The following is a 22,337-nucleotide window of genomic DNA, read 5'->3' on the forward strand; positions in this document are numbered from 1 at the left end:
TCCTGGAGCATCAGAGAAAGGAATGGATAGCATAGGTGAGGCTTGGCTGAGGAGCACCTGCAGCTGATAGGCATGGGGTTTGAGTGCACACGTAGGACCTTCTGGATGTTCTTTTCTGGTGTGTTTCTCTTTTTTTTTTCTTCCCAATGAAATAGAAAGCCAGGTCATCGGCTGAGGAGGAGGAAAGTGTTGGGGGTTTGAGGAGAGAGAAAGGTAGGAAGGAGTCATCTAGGAAGGCAGGTGAGTGAATGGACTAGGGAAATATAGCTTGATTGCCAGACAACATTTAGGGTCCACTTGAGGGTGATACCAGATGTGGAGGAAGACTGTGTAAAGTACAGATCCTGGTTCACCTAACTTAGCTGTGTGACCTGGGAAGAGGCTCGGAATCTCACTGTCTTAACGCTGTAAAAACAAGTAGTGCTGGCCCCACCCACATACAGGTTTGTATTAATGAATCAGTTTGTCAGGGTGCTTTATTCATAGTGATATGCACATCTGAGGTGGTATTAGTCATAGGGATCCATAAAATCCTATCCTGCCTTCCCTTCCCTCCGCCAGTTCTCCCTGTTTTCTCCTCTTCCCAGATAATCTGGAACTTATTTTACTGTTTTATTGGTTTTGCTTTTGGTTCTGTAGTGAAATGTTCAAATCAATTAGGGATTATTAATTACAGGATCGTTGGAAATTCTGTTTTCCAGCCATCTTCTTTCTTACCAGTGAACCAAGTTCTGTATCCTGAGAGAAACTGTGCTGGCCTATGCCCATGGTTATAAAGAGAACAGGAGAGAGCATGCAGTGCTGTTCCCTCTAAGCCTGTGGTTGTCGGGCTGTGGTATATTTATGCCAAGTGAAATCAATAGTGTGGTGAAGAAACGCCAAGTGAGCCAATCCTGGAAAGCTTTTTTTGCTCTGTAATCTGCTATAAACCTGTAATAACCAAGAGTATGAAAGATAAAAAAGAGGGAGTGACTGTCACAGACTTATAATTTGAAGCTTCGACTGTTTATTGAACTCCCAATTTCTTAGAGATGGCATGGAGATCAGAAAGCAGATGTCATGTGGGTATGTCTAGACCAGTTGCAAGCACTTGTTAGTGTAAGAGCTGATCTCTTTTGTATACAGCTCTCTACTGTGTGCAAATTGCTTGCATGGATGAGTCAAACATGATTATGCTCCAGTTCTTTATACTGGTAGAGCACAAGTAGATATAATGCAAGGAAGATCAATGCACAAAAATAGGAGAACAGAGTGGGTGGGGTCAGAGTTTATAGAAGACATGAGATTTGAACTGGGTCTTGAAGGAAGGCTAGGTGTTTGTCAGGTGGGCATTGCCAGGGAGGTGATCCTAGGCAGAGGCATAGCAAAGGCCATTGCACAGGAGAGTTCTGGTTTTCTAGAGAGCTGGACAGTGTACAAGTTTGGCTAGAGCTGAGGATTTACTTATAAGTAATCACCTAGAATGACCCTGGTCTTTATCATACAGTCTGTTGTCCACCTAGGCCTTCTTTTACTGTGACTCCTTCCTTACTGTAGACCCTTATTTCAAAAGGTTTCACCTGCCCAAACTGTGCAGTCAGGAATAATTCATTTCCCCCTTGAATTACTCAGGGATATATATCATGTCTAATTTGCATGATATAGTTCTAGACAAAGGTGAGGAAAGTTATCTTAGTGCTTTCAGCTTTAATGTGGGTCAGGGGACAGTTTCCATGTTGACTCTGAAATGCTGACGGTAGTTCCAGGGATCCAGGTGGGCAAACATTATTCTGGTTAGCATTTGAGGAAGGGAATGGGAGTAATGACATTGGTATTTTTAGGACAGGAAGTGGGAGAGGCGAGACAAGGGTTGTATTGGTGGCACTGGGGATGGAAAGGTAGAGATGCACTGGGAAGAAAATCTACCAGGCTATGTAGCTTCTGTGTGAGGGCTGGTGAAACGGGAGAACGTGCAGGGGACAGTGTGCTAATCTGGAACTAAGGATTGTTAGACAGACTGATGGGGAAGGCAGGAGCAGAAGTTCAGTTCTGGTGAGATGCTTTAGAGCTAAGGGGGCCAGGGAAGAGCCAGAGAGCCACATCTGTGCTGTCATACCCAAACCCCTCTCTCCATAGTAACCGTGTCCTGAGGCATCAGGAAGACCTGTGAACCCAATACCCAACCCTGTCTCCCCTATCTTCTTTCTCAGGAGGTCCTCTTGCCACACGTGCATGTGCCTTGCCTTGCACCTGTTCTTATGCCTGGTGCCCTTTTCTGCCTTAGGGCTTAATGTCACGTGACTGTCACTCCTGCTCCCGGACCCAGCCTTAGGGACTTTCTTACAATGTCTGTCAGGTTTTACCCAGCCATCTAGCCCTTTTGACTCTGCCTCTCCTTTGCCTGGATGGCTCAGTTACGTTCTTCCAAATCTTAGAGAATATTTCTGTTCTGAGGAACACTAGAACCTTGTTACTAGCTTCATCACGCAGGCTTTTTAAGCCGACAGAATTTGTTGCGATAGCATTCTCCTGCACCAGGTATTTCAGAGATAGCCATTTAAAAACAGTGACTTGTGGAAGGAGTCCAGCAGAAGGATATGTGTCCAGGTGTATTGTAAACTAACAGACTGACCCAGTGTGCACTTGTCACCATATACTGTCTTCTTGAGCAGTATACATTTATCCATTTGACCAGGTACAGCCTTTCTTTTCAACTGGGATTTTACCTGATCAATTAGAAAACGCCTCACCCTTTTCGATCGTGTGCAGAGACATCTCAATCCGGTATTTTACACCTGCAAATGAATAGGGTCCAATGCATGAGAGTTTATATTTCCTTTGGCTACCTGCTTTAATGCTTTGGTTCCCTGTTTTGTATTCAGATCGATCCCATGTTTCAGAAGACTGCAGCCTCGTTTGATGAGTGTAGCACGGCAGGGGTTTTTCTCTCTACTCTCCACTGCCATGACTACAGAAGTGAGCTGCTTTTTCCTTCTGATGTTCATACTCTTTCCACTGGAGAACCTCTCGAGTTGCCAGATTTAGGCTGGGTAGATATGACAGATTTAAAAGGTAAGTACAAATAATACGTTTCACCAGAGGTATAATAAGCTTTTCATGCTCTTATGTTGCTTATTTAAATTATCCAGAAGTTTTCTCTGGAATGCCAAATTGGGTATCCTTTTGGGAGTGCATAGCAACCCACTAACTTTTTCCTCTCTGCAGCATGGAGTCTAAAACAGTAAACCATTGCCCCCGATCTATACATGCCACATACCTCAGGTGCCCACTGTCCTCAGCCAGCTCTCACAGTCACAATTGGAGCCCTGGGCCCACCTGTAGTGTCAGAGTTTGAACTTGGGAAAGGGCTCAAAGAGACCTTTGTCTAGCCAGAGAAGCCTTGTTCTTATTTGTTACCAATCCAGGGGTCCTGAGGAGAAAAGGGCATCGTGAATTTTTCTCAGACTACTCTGTGGCAATCTAAGGACTGATCTGTCCTGTTATCAGTCCCCTTATACTGGCATGGCAAAGATTGTAACATTCCTCCCACTCTACCCCTCCACCCACTCTGGGGATCTTCTGAGGACGTTGTTATAAGGCCCAGGCAGGTGTGAAGGCCACGTGCATGCAGTGCAGTATCTATGCTGTGTGTAATCATTTTTACATGTTGGGTGAAATTGATCCCCCCTCCAGGGCCATGCAGATGTTTCGGTACCCATGCCTGTCCTTTCCATTCTTGCCTAAATTTTGCTTCATATAACTGTTTTGTGCTAACAATCTGTTTTCCAAGTTTATGCTCTCAACTGGGGCTCTAATCCTCTGAGGTTTGTGATCTGTAGCTAGTTTAGTATGAGACTAAAAATAAGTACCGTTACATGATTGCTTATGTACTTAGCATACCTTTAAGGGTTTTTGATTTCCCAATTATAACATAGGGCACAGAGTTCAACATCTATACTTTGGGTTTCTCCTCTAGCATCTTCCTTGTTCTCGGAATGATAGTGTGTAGCTTAACTCCAGTGTGGGTGTGGCCTTTGCATCTGCTTGTTGGCTCCCAGGGGAGTAGAGCACACAGAGGTTGGCTGCCAGCCACTGCTGAAACTTGAGCCTCTGATGGAGAACAGGGAGGTGACTGTGTGCCTCTCATCTCTCTTGTGCCACTTGGTGTCATTCTGAAGGGAATGAGGAATGTACTTGACACACCTCTAATCTCACATTGTGATCTTGCTCTCCTCTCCAGCGCCCTTGCAGCAGTGTGTGGAAGATCGCCAGATCTGCCCTTCCCTGGCCGGGTTCCAGTTTACTAAATGGGACAGTGAAACACATAATGAGGTGTGGTCAAATTTTGGACTTATAAGGGCTCTGGGCATTTCTCCAAAGGCTCATGGTTTCAGTGAAATGGCTCAAGATTAGTTCTGCCCAATGGGAACCAGAACCGTGGCATCACTTTTATTTAGCCAGGAGTACAGAAAATATTTTCTTTGGCGCTTCTATAGGGACAAAAAACCTGGGGGGTGTAGGAGTTGGGTTGTGAATGTCAGCAGGACCATTATACACCTAAATGAATTCTGGCATCAGCTTCATGTCCCATCTTCTGCTTCCCTCGGGTAAGGAGGCCCTGCCATTTATGGGTGAACATTTTTTATCAGATTTACTCTCGAACATGGTTGTCCCAGTGGCCTCTGGTCTCTTAGGCTGCTGTCAAGCTCGAGGAATTTCCTGCTCTTTGGGTTTGAGTCCCTTGGCACAGAGTTTCCTGGGAAACTGTCATGTAAAGCTTTCCTCTGTATATTTTTAGCATGGCCCCCTTTAGCCTACTTACTAGAACTCCCAAAATAAATGGTCTCTATGGAAAACTGTTTTCTCTAAACATGTAGTTAATGGATGCAGATTCCTGTTTCATGTTTTACAAAATGTCTGACAACAATACAGCTTCATCCTGTGTGCACAATATAAACTTCCTAATATAAACAATATAAACTGTACTATTGTGAGAACACTGCTGCCTCTGGGAGGCAGGGGTGGGACAGGTGGCGCAGGGGAAAAGAAGGCTGGAAACTGGGATTTCAGGGTGAGAAGGCTGTTCCTCCAGCGGTGAACTGGGGTTGTTATAGGAATAGGGAGAACTAGAGAACCCTCTTTCGTCCCCTCCAGTCTGTGTCGGCCCTAGTAGACAAGTTTAAGAAGAATGACCAGGTATTCGACATCAACGCCGAGGTTGAGGAGAGTGACTGTGGGGACTTCCCTGATGTGCCCCTGGAGGATGACTTTGATGCCAACGACGAGCCTGACCACACCACAGCTGGGGACCACGAAGAGTTCAGGAGCTGGAAGGAGCCCTGCCAAGTTCAAAGCTGCCAGTAAGGCTCTCAGGGTCACAGAAAATGTTTTCGTAAGAGTTTTCCATCAGTTTTGAACAGATTTCCTGCTGGGCGATCTAATTTTATCTGTGATTGACTGGGCTGGTGTGCTGTGTTATATACATCAGCCAAGCCATTCTGACTCGTGGTGGACTCACACTTGGCTTTTGATGTTGGCTCAGCCACATGATGTTGCAGGAGTTTTTAAGGATTAGAACAATGTAAAGTTCTGGGAAGAGTACCTGAGACCTGCTGAAGTAGGTGGCTGTCGTTACCACTTGCATTTTGGTAGCAGAGAGCGTGCTCCCTTTCTACACACTGCATATAGTCTGGCTTTTGGCGGTATCACTGCATATCAGTTATAGACAGATACAGGCTTATGTGTTCCTTACAGAAAGAAGTGGTGCCTGCCTGGAGGGTAAGCAGAGAGGGGGGCTGGGCAGTGCTGGGTTACCAGATAGGCAGACTAGGGATGAGCAAAGCGAGGAAAACTAAATAGAGAAATGAGCATTTTGTGGGGAGAGGAGGGAGAATTGGTCTTTAGTAATTTAAATTTTTTATTACCCTAGTAAACATCATAAGAAAAATGTCAGAACTTGGTTGGCCTTTATTATATGTACTTAATAGATTATTTTTGTTTTAATTCTGAATATGATTTGGAAGCAGGATCCTATAACCGTTCAGTATGTAGGGCGTTTTAAAGGTCTTGAATGGGCCTGGGGGTAGGTGATTCCATGAGATTAGAGCAAACAGTGTCTATATAACAGCAGCTTTGCAAACTGGGGATTGGGGACAGTTAAGCTGGATTAGTTTGGGGAAAACATTAGAAGTTGTTTAGTGTAATTTCCCACCATGGCAAAAATCCCTTCAAGAGCATTGCTTGAACGTCTCCAGGATAAGAGATTTCTGTCTTGAGCTCAATTTGTCTGGCCATGTGGGAGATGATTAGATTGATAATGTCTCTTAGAATCCAAGTAGAAATTTGGGGGTTTGAACATTGGCACCTCAAAGCAAAATTACTCATCTTAGGCCCATTAGCACCTTCCTCTCCTGATTTGTGCATAGCCATGATTTTGCCCTGTTCCTCTCTTGTCTTCTAAGAAGTGAGAAATGGTAGGCAGTTCTGTGGGATGAACTCTTTTATTATTTTCAAATGCCAGGGAAGCGCTGTCACTTTTCCCAATCAGTGAGGTGACATCCAAGGGACTGACAATAACAAATGGCTTCAGTGGCTTCCATTCTGTTTTTAGAAGATGTTTTCTGCTGGTCATTTTGAACAAATGTCTCCATTGCTCTCCCCAGTTCCAAAAACAAAATCTTCAACTCTGTCCTGCTGAGTGCATTAAGGGCAGGAGGCTGCAGCTGTAGCCTCGGGCTTTCTCCATCCTTCGATCCACTCCCCTTGGCATGGTGCTGGCCTTTCCTGGAGCCCAGGGAGTGTTTTTGGACTGGATCTGACCCTGCTAGGGAGGGCTATGAGATGCGGGGCAATGTCATCACCTTTTGGGGTCTTTGTTTTCTCGTCCATATAACAAAGAGTTGGACTAGATGATAGCAGTAATATCTCATATTTATTGAGCTCCTTGTTATTCTGACTTTGTGCCATACACTATTCCAGGTGCGTTACACATATTATTTCCCATAATTTATATAATATATAAAATTAATTAATCCTTGCAATAGCCGTGTATCAGATTCTGTTATCCCCATCTTACAGATGAAGAAAGGGGCTCAGAGAGGTTAAGTTATGGGGTGGAGTTGGTTGTTGCCCAGCACCTTTGACGAGTCCTGCTACATCTTATGAGCTTCGGATGTCAGGCTCCACTCTAGACCACCTAACTGAGAATGTTGGGAGTGGAGGGGGATAGACACCTGCATCACCACTTTTTGATACCTCTCCAGGTGATTGCATTGTGTACCCAGGGTTAAAAACCACTGTATTCTAGGGCCTCTAGCTCAAAGTGGATGAGGGCAATGTTGAATGGTAACCATCAGTGTTATGTAGGATGTCATGTTTTATTGGTCCCTTTGACAACTATGCACATACATTAGTTAATAAGGACTCTAATGAGAAAGTGCTTGGTGTCTAAGGGCAGCTTAGGTGACTCCCTCTTCTGCAGCGGTAGGGCCAATGGTTTTCAAGCTGACCCTTCTGTGGTGTGGGTGTGATTTTATAAAGTGCTTACTGCTGTTAAAGACCTGGTCAGGGGTCAGGGCCCAGAGCACAGCCTACTCCGTGCATGCAAGAATGAAACATTCTTTCTGGGGGCTGGCTGGTATGCTAAGAGCCAGCTAGGAGGAGACTTTCAGCTTGCTGGTATTTGATATAAAACGGCGCTGACCTAGGGCTAAATTGAAGGAGGGGCCCTGTGATATTGAGGGGGAGGAGATAGAAGAAATAAAGAGTTCCTGCAGAGGGGATTGGACAAGTTTGACGGAGGGGACAGGGCTTGAGAAATGGGTAAACTGTGGATTAGGTAAATTGTAGAGTTGTGAGGTCAGAACCAATATGGCACCTGCCACAGGACATTGTGTGTTGAAAGAATTACTGAATGGCCAGAGTTCAAGAAGCCTACAAGAGCCTCTGGCCAGCCCTGGTCCACAGATTTTCAGGAATAGGAGCCAAGCTCTTTATACCTTTGCCTATAAGTTCCCATCCCAAAACAACCACCAGAACTTTTACAGAAGAATATCTCTGAGAATTGAAACCATCTTCTTTCTTGATCTAGAGTTCACAATGTGATAACATTTGTTACTAACATAGGCTAGGCATCTGTTATATAGCACCCGGTCTTACAGGCTAGAAATTGCATTTTTTTTAGTATATATATATATATATATATATATATATATATATATAATTTATTTTTAATTAATTAATTAATTAATTAATTAATTAATTATTTTTATTAAGTTTTATTTTGTCGATATACATTGTGGCTGATTATTGCTCCCCATCACCAAAACCTCCCTCCCTTCTCCCTCCCCCCTCCCCCCTCCCCCCCAACAATGTCCTTTCTGTTTGCTTGTCGTATCAACTTCAAGTAGTTGTTATATCTTCTCCCCCCCCCCCCCGGTTTGTGTGTGTGTGTGTGTGTGTGTGTGAGTGTGTGAATTTATATATTAATTTTTAGCTCCCACCAATAAGTGAGAACATGTGGTATTTCTCTTTCTGTGCCTGACTTGTTTCACTTAATATAATTCTCTCAAGGTCCATCCATGTTGTTGCAAATGGCAGTATTTCATTCGTTTTTATAGCTGAGTAGTATTCCATTGTGTAGATGTACCACATTTTCCGTATCCACTCATCTGATGATGGACATTTGGGCTGGTTCCAACTCTTGGCTATTGTAAAGAGTGCAGCGATGAACATTGGGGAATAGGTATACCTTCGACTTGATGATTTCCATTCCTCTGGGTATATTCCCAACAGTAGGATAGCTGGGTTTTGGATTTTAGCCATCCTAACTGGGGTTAGATGGTATCTCAATGTGGTTTTGATTTGCATTTCCCGGATGCTGAGTGATTTTGAGCATTTTTTCATATGTCTGTTGGCCATTTGTATATCTTCCTTAGAGAAATGCCTACTTAGCTCTTTTGCCCATTTTTTAATTGGGTTGCTCGTTTTCTTCTTGTAAAGTTGTTTGAGTTCCTTATATATTCTGGATATTAATCCTTTGTCAGATGTATATTTTGCAAATATTTTCTCCCACTCTGTTGGTTGTCTTTTAACTCTGTTAATTGTTTCTTTTGCTGTGCAGAAGCTTTCCAATTCCAATTGGTCTAGAGTCTTGTTTAGATCTTGTGTTTCTCTACTGATTCTTTGCCTAGATGATCTGTCTAATATTGACAGTGGGGTGTTCAGGTCCCCTGCTATTATGGTATTAGTGTCTATTTCCTTCTTTAGGTCTAATAGAGTTTGTTTTATAAATCTGGCTGCTCCAACATTGGGTGCGTACATATTTATGATTGTTATGTCTTCTTGATGGATCAGTCCTTTTATCATTAAGTAGTGTCCCTCATTGTCTCTTTTTATGGTTTTTAGTTTAAAGTCTATTTTGTCAGATATAAGAATAGCTACTCCAGCTCGTTTTTCTTTTCTGTTTGCATGGTAAATCTTTTTCCATCCTTTCACTCTTAGTCTGTGTGAATCTTTATGGGTGAGGTGGGTCTCTTGTAGGCAGCATATAGTTGGGTCCTGCTTTTTGATCCAGTCAGCCAGTCTGTGTCTTTTGATTGGGGAATTTAAGCCTTTTACATTAAGAGTTGTTATTGAAAGGTGTTGATTTATTCCTAGCATTTTATTGGTTGTTTGGTTGTCTTAGATGTCTTTTGTTCCTTGCTTTCTGATTTACTGTTTGGTTTCTGTGTTTGTTGGTTCCTTAGGTTGTAGATAGTGTTTTTGTTCGCTTGTTTTCTCTTCATGGATGCCATTTTTATTATACTAGTGGGTATTGATTTTTCTTGGGTTTTTATGGCAGTGGTAGTTATTTTTCAGGAACCAAACCCAGTACTCCCTTGAGGATTTCTTGTAAGGGTGGTCGTGTGGTAGTGAACTCCAGCAGTTTTTGTCTGTCTGAGAAATATACTATTTGCCCTTCATTTCGGAAGGATAGCCTTGCAGGGTAGAGTATTCTTGGCTGGCAATCTTTGTCTTTTAGTATTTTGAAAATATCATCCCATTCCTTTCTAGCTTTTAGGGTTTGTGATGAGAAGTCTGATGTTAGCCTGATTGGGGCTCCCTTATAGGTGATTTGACGCTTCTCTCTTGCAGCTTTTGAGATTCTCTCTTTGTCTCTGAGTTTTGCCAATTTGACTATGACATGTCTTGGGGAAGGCCTTTTTGGGTTGAATACGTTTGGAGATCGTTGAGCTTCCTGGATCTGAAGATCTGTGATTTTTCCTATACCTGGGAAGTTTTCTGCCACTATTTTGTTGAATATGTTTTCAATGGAATCTCCATTTTCCTCCCCTTCTGGAATACCCATGACTCGGATATTTGAGCGCTTGAGGTTGTCTGATATCTCTCTCAGATTTTCTTCAACGTCCTTGATTCTTTTTTCTTTCTTTTTGTCTGCTTGTGTTATTTCAAACAGCCAATCTTCAAGTTCAGAGGTTCTCTCTTCAACTTCGACAAGCCTGCTGATTAAACTCTCTGTTGTGTTTTTTATTTCGCTGAATAACTTCTTCAGTTCAGCAAGTTCTGCTACATTTTTTTTCAGGACATTGATTTCCTTGTACATTTCCTCTTTCAGATCCTGTATACTTTTCCTCGTTTCATCATGATGTCTAGCTGAGTTTTCTTGTATCTCATTCAGTTTCCTTAGAATTATCACTCGAAATTCCTTGTCAGTTATTTCAGTGGCTTCTTGTTCTATAGGATCTAGAGTTTGAAATTTATTAACTTTTGGTGGTGTACTTTCTTGATTTTTTGTATTTCTGGTATCTTTTTTTTGGTGTTTATTCATTGTGGCAGGGGGTTTCACAGACCACCGGTTTGAGACTAATGACTAACTAGGATGTTGCTGTGGTTGCCAATTTCGTATGGCTCCCTCCGTGACTGCTCAGTTGGCCTCTAGTGCCTTGTGTGTGTGATTGCCTCGGGTCTTGGGCTTCTCCGGGGAGCCACCTCTCTGGTCAGCTTGGACTCTGCTGGGCTGGTGGATCACGTACCACAGGGTGTGTGATCTCTGTTGAGCTTTCACTTCCTGTGCAGGACTTCTCCCTGTTCCGTGTGCTCTGGCCCAGGCTGTTGGATCGTGCAGTGGCGACCCCACCGGGAGTGTGGTTTCTGTCAAGTCTCTTCCTCCCAGGTCGCACGTCTCCCCACTCTGTGCGCACTTTGCTGGGCTGGGGCGTGTCTTCTGCGCCCCTCTTCTATCAGCTGGACCTTCAAGACCCTGCTCAGCACCGCCTCGCCCAGGAAGTCTACCAGGTTTCTGCTAGGCACAGGCGACTGGTCTCTCTGGGTGCCTTTGTAGCACTGTGTAGATCTTTTTCGGGTCTTGTTCACCTTTGTATCCCCCCGGCATAGACCGAATCTAGTGCCCACCTGCAGCCTGCTCTCTGGCAGGTTCAACTGGACCTGGGAACTCTCCTACCACACTATTCCCAACCAGGAATTGGTTAGGCTTTTTTCCGAACTGGTGGCAGCAGAGATGGTATCTGCCTCCCAGTAACAGGAAGTTTACTGGGGGCCGGAGTCCAGGGTGTGGAGGAGTGACAGTTGACCCGCCCGTACTTCCTTGCCCTCCCGGCACTGGCCGGGGACGCCCCCGCCACCAGCCCCGCCAGAGAACTGCGGAGGGAGTGGGAGGGGGGGCCGGCCTGCAGGCTCCGGAAAGCCCTGCGCCCGGCCAAGCAAGTGGGAAGGCTCAGTGAGGGCCGAGCCGGGCGGAGCTGCCCGCACCTGGGAAAATGGAGGCAGTCCTGGGGCGGTGAGTGGCCTGGTGATGCAGGCGGGGGCCGGGTGGGTGTAATCCCCCCGAACAGAACTGGGCCAGGGGTCACTCACAGGGTTGTGCCAGGTCGGGTGTTCACTCTCTGTCTCTGGTTTGTCGCCTTCCCTGTTCTCGGCCGCTGCCGCCTTGGGCTGTTCAGTCGCGGCGCGGCTCGGGCGCTCCCAGGAATCTTCTTTAATGCCGGCCTGAAACCTCGAATCCTGAATAGGGCAGCTGGCCGCCTTCAGCGTGGCCCCGGCCTCCGGGATCCTGTCTGCATCCACAGCAGCCCTGGCGCCGTGTTCCCTGTTTCAGGACTCGCTTTTGCAGCTAAGAAAGAGTTCTTTTCCTGCTCCACACTTCAAAGCTGTTGCCTGTAAATGAGGCAGCCTCTCCTGCCGGGGGCAAAGTGGCTGTCCGCCCCCACGACCGGCCAGCAGCAGCGGTCCTCCCTTAAGAGATGGCAAGAGGAAGGTCCACAAGTTTCCCGGCTCTAGTATATATTTTACTTTTTAAAATTACATTTTAATTACACAATAAATATATAAATACAGTCTCCTTTTTTTTGTTTTTGATTTTTAAAGATTCTTTAGAGAAAGCCAAAGTCTTTTTTTAAAAAAAATTTTTTTAGCTTATTCTACAGGGCTTGATATGAAGGGGATTTACACGTATGGCTCAATAGAATTATAAAGCCACTCTCCATCTGAAGTTTCTTTGTTCCCCTAACCTTTAGAGGGCAGTAAAGCAGCACTAACATGCTTTTTGACACGTGGGAGCCCTTCAGGAGAAAGCTACTTCACACATTCTAGTATGTTGTAGAAAGAGTGAAAACCAAACCAACACTGCAATGCTGGACCGACCCCTGAGACACTTCACACACAGCAAAGAATAAAAGCTGGATGACCTAACAGATTATAAGTGTGGGGGAAGCATTTGGGGAACTAAAACTGTAAATGAAAACACCTTTTTCACTGTTAGTAGGAACTGTAGCAGTGTCTGTGGAGCCCTCATCTGTGGAAGGGTGGGGAAGAAAGAGTGAGGGATTGTCGCCTTGTGTGGCAAGAAGCCTGTGGACAGTGGAATCCCTGGTGCTGGGATTCAGGGAATTGTGTCCAGCTCCCAGCTCTGGCATTTTACTAGCTATGTAGTCTTATATAAAAACTTAATTTCTCTGTATCTCTGGTTTTCTCTCAAATGGGTAGAACTAGCATTTTATGAAGGTCTGTGAAACATCCAAAGTACTTGTATAGAATTGATCATATTGTTATACAATTAAGAGAAACAAAAGCACTTGAGAAGTAAAAACTAAGGGATTGTTAGTAATGAAGTATTTATATTAGACTTACTCTTAGAAATGCTCATCTGTGGAAAGTGGGTAGGTGGAGTCTTCAGTGACATCATATGCTTCTTTACATGTAAATACACAATTGTATTACATATATTGTACATGTGCAAACATGATTTCATGTGTGTTACAGGGAAGAAATGATTTCCCTTGGGGACGGAGATATTAGGATCATGTGCCCCCTTTTATCCATGAAACCTGGAGAATATTCCTATTTCAGTCCCCGGACCATGTCGATGTGGGCTGGCCCGGATCACTGGCGGTTTAGGCCTCGACACAAACGTATGTACTTCGAGATGGAATCTTAAGAGATGGTATAGATGACCAGCCAGTCAGCAGTTAGCCAAGGAAGGGATATGCTAGTCCTGGCCCTGTTGTACCTCCTGATAAGCTGAAGAAGCATACAGATGAGCCATCCTTCTGGTTGGACAGTCATTTGGCTTGGCCTAGGATGAAGGGTCAGTTAAAGTTGCGACCTCTTATAACACCAAGGTCAAGGGTTCAGATCCTCATGCCAGCTGCTGCCTCCTTCCCCACCAAAATTGAGGCCTCTGAGTGGGGAGATTAAGTACCTGGAGTCAAGAGAACTGGGCTCACAGCCTTGCACTACTCCCTGGTATCTGCGTTGACTTCAAAAAATGGCCACAGGTAGGAATAACTGCCGGATTCTAGAGGGCACACGTGAATTATTGCACAAGGCAGCACTCTGCAGAGCTCCGAAGGGCTGTGCCACTGTTACATGTTTTGCATTTTCTCTTTGAAAGGAAGGAATTAACATACATTTTTTATGTGTTTTCTTAGCCAAAACACAAATTAGAAGTTTAGGATGAAAATGAGGTGTATGATTTAGCAATTCCTACTATTGTTGTGATGCTCAGACATAAATACTGTCCTGTGGTTGATAAGTAGATCTTGTGAGGTGAGCAAATGCTTTAGGCCACAGAGCTGAAGTGTTGACATCTGTGTTCATTTCTGCAGAAGATGCTGCCTCACAATCAGAGAACAAAAAGAAGAGTATAAAGAAAAATTTTGAAATTGACTTTGAAGATGATATTGACTTTGATGTGTATTTTCGAAAAACAAAGGTTTGTGCTGGATTTATTAGCATTCGTGCTTTCCTATATTACTCTTTGCACTTCTCTTTCCCCTTAAGATTTGATTTTTTTTTTTTTTTTTGTCTTTTTCGAGACCAGCACTCAGCCAGTGAGTGCACCGGCCATTCCTATATAGGATCCGAACCTGCGGCGGGAGCATCGGTGCGCTCCCAGCGCCGCACTCTCCTGAGTGCGCCACCGGCTCGGCCCCAGATTTGATTTTTAAAAATTCATTATAAATTTAACTCTTAGAGTAAGCTGAAGGTTTCATTCTCCTTCATTCCCTAAAGGGGAAATTGAGAAATAGTCCCAAACCCAGTGGCAGAAAGAATCAAGTCTAGAATAAGGAGAATAATGTCTAGCAAAATCACTCTTTTACCCAGAACTGTGGGAATTCTGATGGTAAACTAAAGCTACCCAAGCCCTTCCCAAGCTCCTTTAAAAAAAAAAAAAAAGATGCTTTGACCATTGTTATTAAAGGTGCCTTTTTTAAAAAAAATAATCAATAGGCTGCTACTGTTCTGACCAAGTCCACTTTGGAGAACCAGAATTGGAAAGCCACCACTCTTCCTACAGATTTCCACTATGATGTCAAAACTCTCGTCCAGCTTCATCTCAAACCAGGCACCAGGGTAAGGCTGTTCTTCGGTTCCTTTAAGCCATTCTTGTTGCCAAGCCTGTTGAGGTTGGCATGTGAGGTATCAAGTGAGCAGTAGTGTAGCTGTTAGGCAGTGCCTTCGAGGAAAGGAGAGAGTGCGAGGAGGGATATGTGCTAGCCAAGGGGAGTTGCCGGGAGATCAGATGGGTAAGGCAAAGCTAGAGTGAAGAGCTTACAGGATAGATGCACTCTAATACCTGGCTACAGTGCTGGACATGGAAGCTTCCATGCAGAAATGAAAGACAGGTGAATGTAAAGTCTTTGAGTGAGTTTCCAAAAAATTTTAGTTATTTCTTAATTTTCTCACTTTCTCATTGAAGTTGTGGATTCACTCACCAGGTGCTTTATATAGTCCACATTGCCTGAGTTGTGATCCAGTTCTATAGCAATGACATGTGTGGTCATGTCCTCAGGAAGTTCCCTAGTATTGCACATCCTGCCCAGGCTCCTAAGACTATTATGTGGCACACTCCAGACCACCTGTGTTGTGTCCTGATTACTGTCTACTTCATTTGCCTGTGGCTGTTCTTGTGGTGCTTGTAGCACGTGCAGGCCCTCTTGCCAGGGTAACTGGTCAGTGGTTTATGCTAAGCTCCATTTCATTTGGATCCTCGGCTCACTTGCATTCCTGGTTGTTCTATTCTTACAGTGTCAAGTATATGAACAGTTTACAGTTTCCTCTTTATTTTGCCTGTTTCTCCACAAGCTCTTAATGATATGTATATATTTCCCTTATTTCACTAATATCTCACATTCTATTTTTTAGAAACCAACCCTGATATATTTCTCTTTCTGATCAATATTGTTCACTTAACAGAATTCTCTTACAAACACAGAAAGAGATGCAAAGTTGCAACAGTAGTGGAAGCTATGGCTGTGGTCAATATTGGTTGGATCCCAGCAGCAACCTGCTATAGTCAAAGTACAGATAGGGCCTCAGGCAGAAGGGCAGAGCAAGGCTGAGTGAGGCAGATGGTAGAACACTTCCACGAAGCTTTGCTCAGCCTCAGAATGAGGCCACTTGATAGGAACTCGTGCAGGAGCTGCTGTCTGAGGCCACAAGCCCCTCCCTCCAGTCCTTATTATGAACCTTTCAGTAGTGTGGCCTGGGTAGTAATTTGTATATTCAGATGTGAAGGTGGTAGAAGAAAGTCATTAGAGTATTGTACTCCAGGTCCTGGTTTTTTGGTTTTGGAGGGGTTTTTTTCCCTCAATTGTTGCTTATAGAGGAAAGCATCTGTGCTTCTGCTTATCCACAGAATGAATGTCCCCACGTGGAGCAGGACAGCCAGGCAGCAGGAGCTGGAGATCCCTCATTCTTCCAGCAGAGCTCCACTGGGAAAATGACTGAAACACTGGACATTTGGCTAGGGACAATTGGGAGTGTGCCCAGAAGAGAGTATTCTAAACGGAGAGGGATTTAGAAGTTGTGTCACATGAGGAACAGTGGAAAAAAGTGGGGCATCTCTTAACTCAGAAAATATTTATTGTTTAATGTTATTTTTAGATTTGTATTACAAAATTGTGAATTTTGGGGGGTTTTCAAAGTGTAGAATTGTATTAAAATATTCAGCGTGTTCTTGTAAACTATACACACCTCCATCTACATTTCCCCCACCTCAAAGAGACACATCTCAGATAAAATTCACTGGTCTAAGGACCAACAAATATTTAAAAAGCCGTGGTCAACAGGTACTGCCAAAAGGGAGGCAGAGTTGTTCTGTGAGGCTCCAGAGGCCGAACAGGGACCCATGGATGTTATTAAAGGGAAAGAGCTAGATGTTTCTCCCTCTTGCTATGTAGAGAACAGTGGTTGCCCCCCAGGAATGAGACAGGGTGCCTGTAGATTAATTTAATGGGTTTTCTAGTAGAAATGTTCAAGTGCAACAGGTTGACTTCCTTTCAGAAAGCTGTAGGTAGGGGTTTCCAAATTTTGTTTTGTTTTAGTGAAGGAACCTTTTTTCAGATAAAACTGTGCGGAAGACCTAACTGGAAATCAGACAAATGGAGTTGCCCTGGTTTATTTGGGATGGGTGGAGGCTCTGAGCCCTGCTACTCCAGGCTTGCTCTGTGCAATTGATGAGTTGATTGGACTACATGACTTGTCAGGGCCCTTCTAACTCTAAAATCATTTAATTCTAGGAGGAGACTGAGCATAAGAACTAAGATTTATTTCCCCAACGTAGTGCAGTAGCTGCTTTTCTAGAAATTGCTTTTTGCATTTGTTCTTTCTTTTATTCTAGTTACTTAAGGTGGCTCAGGGCCAGAAGGCAGAGACCGAGCATTATGAGGACATTGAAGACTATGATTACAACAATCCTAATGACACCTCCAACTTTTGCCCTGGATTACAGGTAAAAGGGGAGAAGAGCTTTGTTCTTTCTTCTAAGAAGAGTCTTTCTGGGCCAGCCCGTGGCTCACTTGGGAGAGTGCGGTGCTGATAACACCAAGGCCATGGGTTCGGATCCCATATAGGGATGGCCGGTTCGCCCACAGGCTGAGTGTGGTGTTGACAACACCAAGCCAAGGGTTAAGATCCCTTTACTGGTCATCTTTTAAAAGGAAAAAAAAAGTCTTTCTTCCCTACTTCCCATGTCCTCCTTCTAAATGGCAGAAGACTGAGGAAATTCTTAATCTGATGGGGATTTTCTGGGTGCACAGTCTGTCCTCAGTGCAAAGAACTGAGCAGAGCTAAGGAAACAGCCTCCACCTTGGCCTGCCTTACCTCCAACCCCATGTGCAGGAGGCAAACGGACACACTCCAGTAAATGAGTCAACGTATGGAGAGAATCTTTAGCCTGGCTACAAAGCACTAATCTTGGCTATTTTGGGATTTCAAAGGAATATAAACGGTCTTCCTGCTCTTAGAATCCAGTATTTGGCTGGGTAGACAAAACACATAGACATGTGAAGTTCTAGTTGGGGGAAAAAGTGTTTGTGGTGTGTCTCAGGAGACCAGGCTTCAAGCTCTGATTTTAGCTCTTAGATTGTGAACTTGTGCACTTGTACAAGCCACTCCTCATCTTTAGATCTTGGTTTGTACTGAATAATTTTCATATCCCTTCTGTGGGTCTGCTAGTGAGATAGCAAGTGTAAGTAACAGAAATGGGAAAAATATTAGGCCTTATCTATGCCCCTGTACACGGGGAGAAGGAAAGAACTGGAAGAAGAATATATTCACCTTATTTTCTTACTTGGAGGAAAGTTAATCTGTTATACTTTAGTGAAAATGCAGACTGACCCCTTGGCCAGTGCTTCTCAGACTTTAGTGTGCATAAGAATTCACTCAGGAAGCCAATTTATTTATTTTTTTAAAGATGACCGGTAAGGGGATCTTAACCCTTGACTTGGTGTTGTGAGCACCACGCTCAGCCAGTGAGTGAACCGGCCATCCGTATATGGGATCCGAACCCGGGGCCTTGGTGTTCTCAGCACCGCACTCTCCCGAGTGAGCCACGGGCCGTTCCAGGAAGCCAATTTAGAAGACCAAGTCCTATCCATCCACCCCACCCCGTGAAAGGTTCTTATCAAATCATTCTGGTCTTGGTCTCTAGAATGACTTTCTCAACCAGCTCCTAGGTGGTGCCCCTGCTGCCAACCGGTTGACCTCTAGAATTTCCCATGCTCGTGTTAGATGAGGGATGCAGATCATGTCTCTGGTATTTCGGGAATGCTTTCTGTATAAAATGAAACCCTAAATCGGTTAGAAGCCAAAGAAGACACGGGCAGTTGTGATTATTGAATTACTTTTAACTCCTGCTATAGAGGTCTTAGGTTGATAACAGACACTTCCCTAGTAAGGTTTATGTGAAAAAGGAAGATAACTAGAGACACCAAGAAGTCCATTCTGGTGTAACTCCACAATGAACTATCAGGTGGTGTGTTCTTGCTTTATAAACATGAGGTCTGTTTCAAGGATGTTTCTAAGCCCCTCTGACAGCTTCTGCTAAACTTGAAGAGCTGTTTCCTTGCCCAGGCTGCTGACAGTGATTACAACGAGTCGGATGACTTATTTGTGGGACCAGTTGGGACCTTTGACCTCACATCTTATCCTTGCCATTCACCTAAGACAACACAAGAGAACGGAACTCCTGAAGTCCACGGATTAGACATCACGACATATGGGGAATCAAATCTGGTAGCTGAGCCTCATAAGGTAAAGACAAAGCAGCGCAGAATTATATACTTTGTCTGAAATCTATTTAATTTGCCTCCGATATGAGAGTCCTATCAGTCTGAGCTTGATATGTTTTTTTTTCCTTCCCAATTTTAACCTATTCTCCAAGTGGCTGAGTCTTAAATAGGGCTGTAGAGAGTGAGCTGATGCTAATTAGGTTTGTGTGGAACTAACCATCTCTCCAAAGATCTTGAAATAACTAGGGGTGAGCTGATCACCCAAATAAAGTATGCGAATGAAGGCTGCAGGCAGAGAAAATAGGTTTATATTCAGTGAGGCTAGGTAGCTATGTGGCTCTGAAAAATCTTGGCCAGATTCAGTTTCTATTAAATTATTGTGCGTTCAGCACATCTGTCTATTCCATACCAGGTGGCAGGCTTGGTGCTTTCATTAATGTTTAATTCACTTATCTCTTTTGTACTGAAATTCCAGGTTAGCTTTAATGTAGATTGCACTTGGTTAAAAAGAAATTAGATTTGACATGAGGGACTCTTTTAATGTGTCCAGAGAGAGCTGTATAACTCTTTGGTTGAAACTGCGTTCTTTTTTTATTTTTGGCAGCTGGCCAGTATGTAGATCCAAACTCTTGGCGTTGATGTTATAACACTGTGCTCTAACCAACCGAGCTAACTGGCCAGCCTAGGTTCCTTCTTTATTCAAACTTGAGACTTTTATTTTTACAGTGAATTGAGGGTAAATTTTTTTTTTTAATGCTTAGTTTTACTTTGTCATGTACCTACTTCAGGTAAATAAAATTGAAATTCATTATGCCAAGACTGCCAAAAAGATGGACATGAAGAAGTTGAAACAGAGCATGTGGAATTTGCTGACAGAGTTCTCCAGGAAGGAAGCAGACACAGAGGTAATGACACTCGCTTGTTTAGGTGTCCGCATATGGGAAGGGAGTGGCTGATGTCTGTGGCTCCAAGGTACCTCGATTTGGGCCATGTCTCCAGTACCTAAAGGTTCATTCAAAAATCCAAGGAAGACATCACACTTCTAAGAGAGAAGTGAACCGAGTATATGAGCAGGCAGGCCACATGAAAGATGATACAAATGGCAATCTAGTGCATAGGACATTATTCAGCCTCGTGAGTAATAAAAAAATAAAAACGAAAGCCGCTGGGTGCTGCTTTAAAACAACAGCACTTTTAGCAATTAAATGATGTTTACCACTGCTGAGTTGAGGAAAATATGGAGGACTTTTATTCACTGGTGGTAGAAATTTCAGTTGATTTACCTTTTTGGAAAGTAAATTGTAACTACATCTCAGGTGCCATGGAATGTTTATCTAATAATTCTGATTTGAGGATTCCAATTTTGAATTCTCAGTAAGGAAAACGGTGGAAAAATAATTATCATGCTGTCATTCTCTTTCTCCTTCAGAACAAGGTGAAACCTTGATTAGTGGAAATCTCAGTTAACTAGAGTCCTTCCCTCTTCTTTCCAACCCTTTCTGCTCAGGGAATGTTCTGAGCTTTGCAAACTCAATCCACTCTCATACCTTCTCCTCTTGGCTGAGAAGTGAAAACTCATGACTTGATTGAGGGCCCTAAACTGTGTAGGCTTGGATATCAGAGAAAGCTTTAGTCATATTCATAAGGTTTTGTCAACTAAAATGGAATGGGACACAAGTGTAAGAGAAATGTGCTTTTTAAAAGGTGTGTGGGTGTTGACAGGATGGGGTTCTGCTTAACTTTTAAATCTAAATGACTCAATACCCTATCCCCCAGGCATTCTGGTTCATTAAAGGTTTTTATTCTTTTTTTTAAAAAAAAAACCTTTTTACTAGAAAATAGTCAAATATATACAAAAGCGGAGAGAATAGTAGAGAGAAGAATAATAGAATAATAAACTCCCGTGCCTCCTGCCCCCAACTCCATTACCCCTGCACACATTTTGAACTATTTTAAATGCAAATCCCAGGCCTGGTATCTTTTCATAACTGTTTGCCTTACTAGTAAGGAGGCAAGCAGCAGGCTATTTTTTGTTTAAGTGGAAAGCTTGAGTTTACTTTTAAATATGAATTTTGTGCTGCCCTTAGTTATGTCATCCGGTTAAAGCTATAAATCACCATGGTTTTTTGTTATTTGCCCCCCCCCCCCCCCCCCGGAGGACCTAGAAACAAACTTCATTGCAATTTCCCCTTTACCAGGATTATACTGGCCACTGACATTCCTGTTTACAATAACTTGGTAAATGTCAGTGTCATAGTCCGGGGATGAGGCACTGGCTCCTTTTTAGGTTTTTTTCCTTCAAAAAATAACTAAGAAATTGTTTTTATTTCATTCAGGTATAGACTTTTGTTTTTTTGGAATACAACTTTGTAACTTTCTATTGCTCTTTCTAAAGTAAACTAGCCCTAAATGTCCGACCCGTGAATGTACTTCTTCTGTTAGGAAAACCGCAGTGAAACTAGAAAAGAAGGGGCCCCAGTGGAAGTGGCTGAGGAGAAACTGCTCAGCAGGCTCACGAAGGACCTGCATAAGAGGTGTGTGTGGGCAAAGTGGGAGGTGAGAGGGGGCTCTCCATCTCTGCTCTGAGCCCTGGCCAAGAAAGCTCACCTGGAGCTGTTAGTGTGACAGACCCCTGTGCACAACCTGCTTTATATAATATAACTTTATGTAGCAGCTTTTCTGCTTCCTCTCTGCATTGATAGATAAGTTAATATAGACCAACTTTAAAAAGGCATTTTCTGTGCCAGTGGCTGGAATGGAACAGGAGATATTTTACTTCCAAATAAGAAACTAGAAAAACCTGCTTATAAATGCATCTGAAATATTTCTTTGTTTCTCATTAGTTTAGTCATTGTATATGTGCATTATTCATACTTGATGAATGAGCCTTTGTTCTTAGATTTGCAGTGACCCAGCTCAATACTTGTTTTTTTGTTTCCAGCCTGCCACCCGTCATGGCTCAGAACCTCTCTATACCTCTGGCTTTTGCCTGTCTCCTACATTTAGCCAATGAAAAGGTAGGTAATTATGGTAAGCATGGGAGTATTTGAATATTCCCTATTTGTGTCACCTCATTTAAGCTTTTTATTAGATCTTTCATGGGCTACCATAGCATATCTTAGATACAGTGGCTTATGCAGTACCTTCAACTCAAAGGATTAACCAAGCACCTAGAATTAATTTAGAAAAAGGCCATCAGTTTCAATTAGCAATGAAAATAGTGAAGAGGGCCCAAATGGGAAAATTTTAGACAATGGAATAGTGATCAGTGAGTTCCCCAATCTAAGAAAAAGTGCTTTTACTTTATTGAGTGTCAAAAGACTTTAA

At 43.4% G+C, this 22,337-nt stretch overlaps 1 protein-coding gene across 2 annotated transcripts in view; it reads left to right on the forward strand.

The window, feature by feature from the left end:
- Window positions 1–22,337, forward strand: part of NCAPH (non-SMC condensin I complex subunit H) — a 35,502-nt gene that overhangs the window by 10,048 nt on the left and 3,117 nt on the right. For both annotated transcript variants that reach the window (XM_063078822.1, XM_063078824.1), the window contains exons 7-17: window positions 2,862–3,051; window positions 4,220–4,311; window positions 5,134–5,339; window positions 13,258–13,406; window positions 14,103–14,209; window positions 14,728–14,850; window positions 17,120–17,230; window positions 18,853–19,032; window positions 19,799–19,915; window positions 21,453–21,544; window positions 21,952–22,027. In XM_063078822.1, the coding sequence (XP_062934892.1) occupies window positions 2,862–3,051; window positions 4,220–4,311; window positions 5,134–5,339; window positions 13,258–13,406; window positions 14,103–14,209; window positions 14,728–14,850; window positions 17,120–17,230; window positions 18,853–19,032; window positions 19,799–19,915; window positions 21,453–21,544; window positions 21,952–22,027 (1,443 nt within the window). The remainder of the gene's footprint in view (window positions 1–2,861; window positions 3,052–4,219; window positions 4,312–5,133; window positions 5,340–13,257; window positions 13,407–14,102; window positions 14,210–14,727; window positions 14,851–17,119; window positions 17,231–18,852; window positions 19,033–19,798; window positions 19,916–21,452; window positions 21,545–21,951; window positions 22,028–22,337) is intronic.

Source organism: Cynocephalus volans, chromosome 14 (assembly GCF_027409185.1).
Source record: "Cynocephalus volans isolate mCynVol1 chromosome 14, mCynVol1.pri, whole genome shotgun sequence".
NCBI lineage: Eukaryota > Metazoa > Chordata > Mammalia > Dermoptera > Cynocephalidae > Cynocephalus > Cynocephalus volans.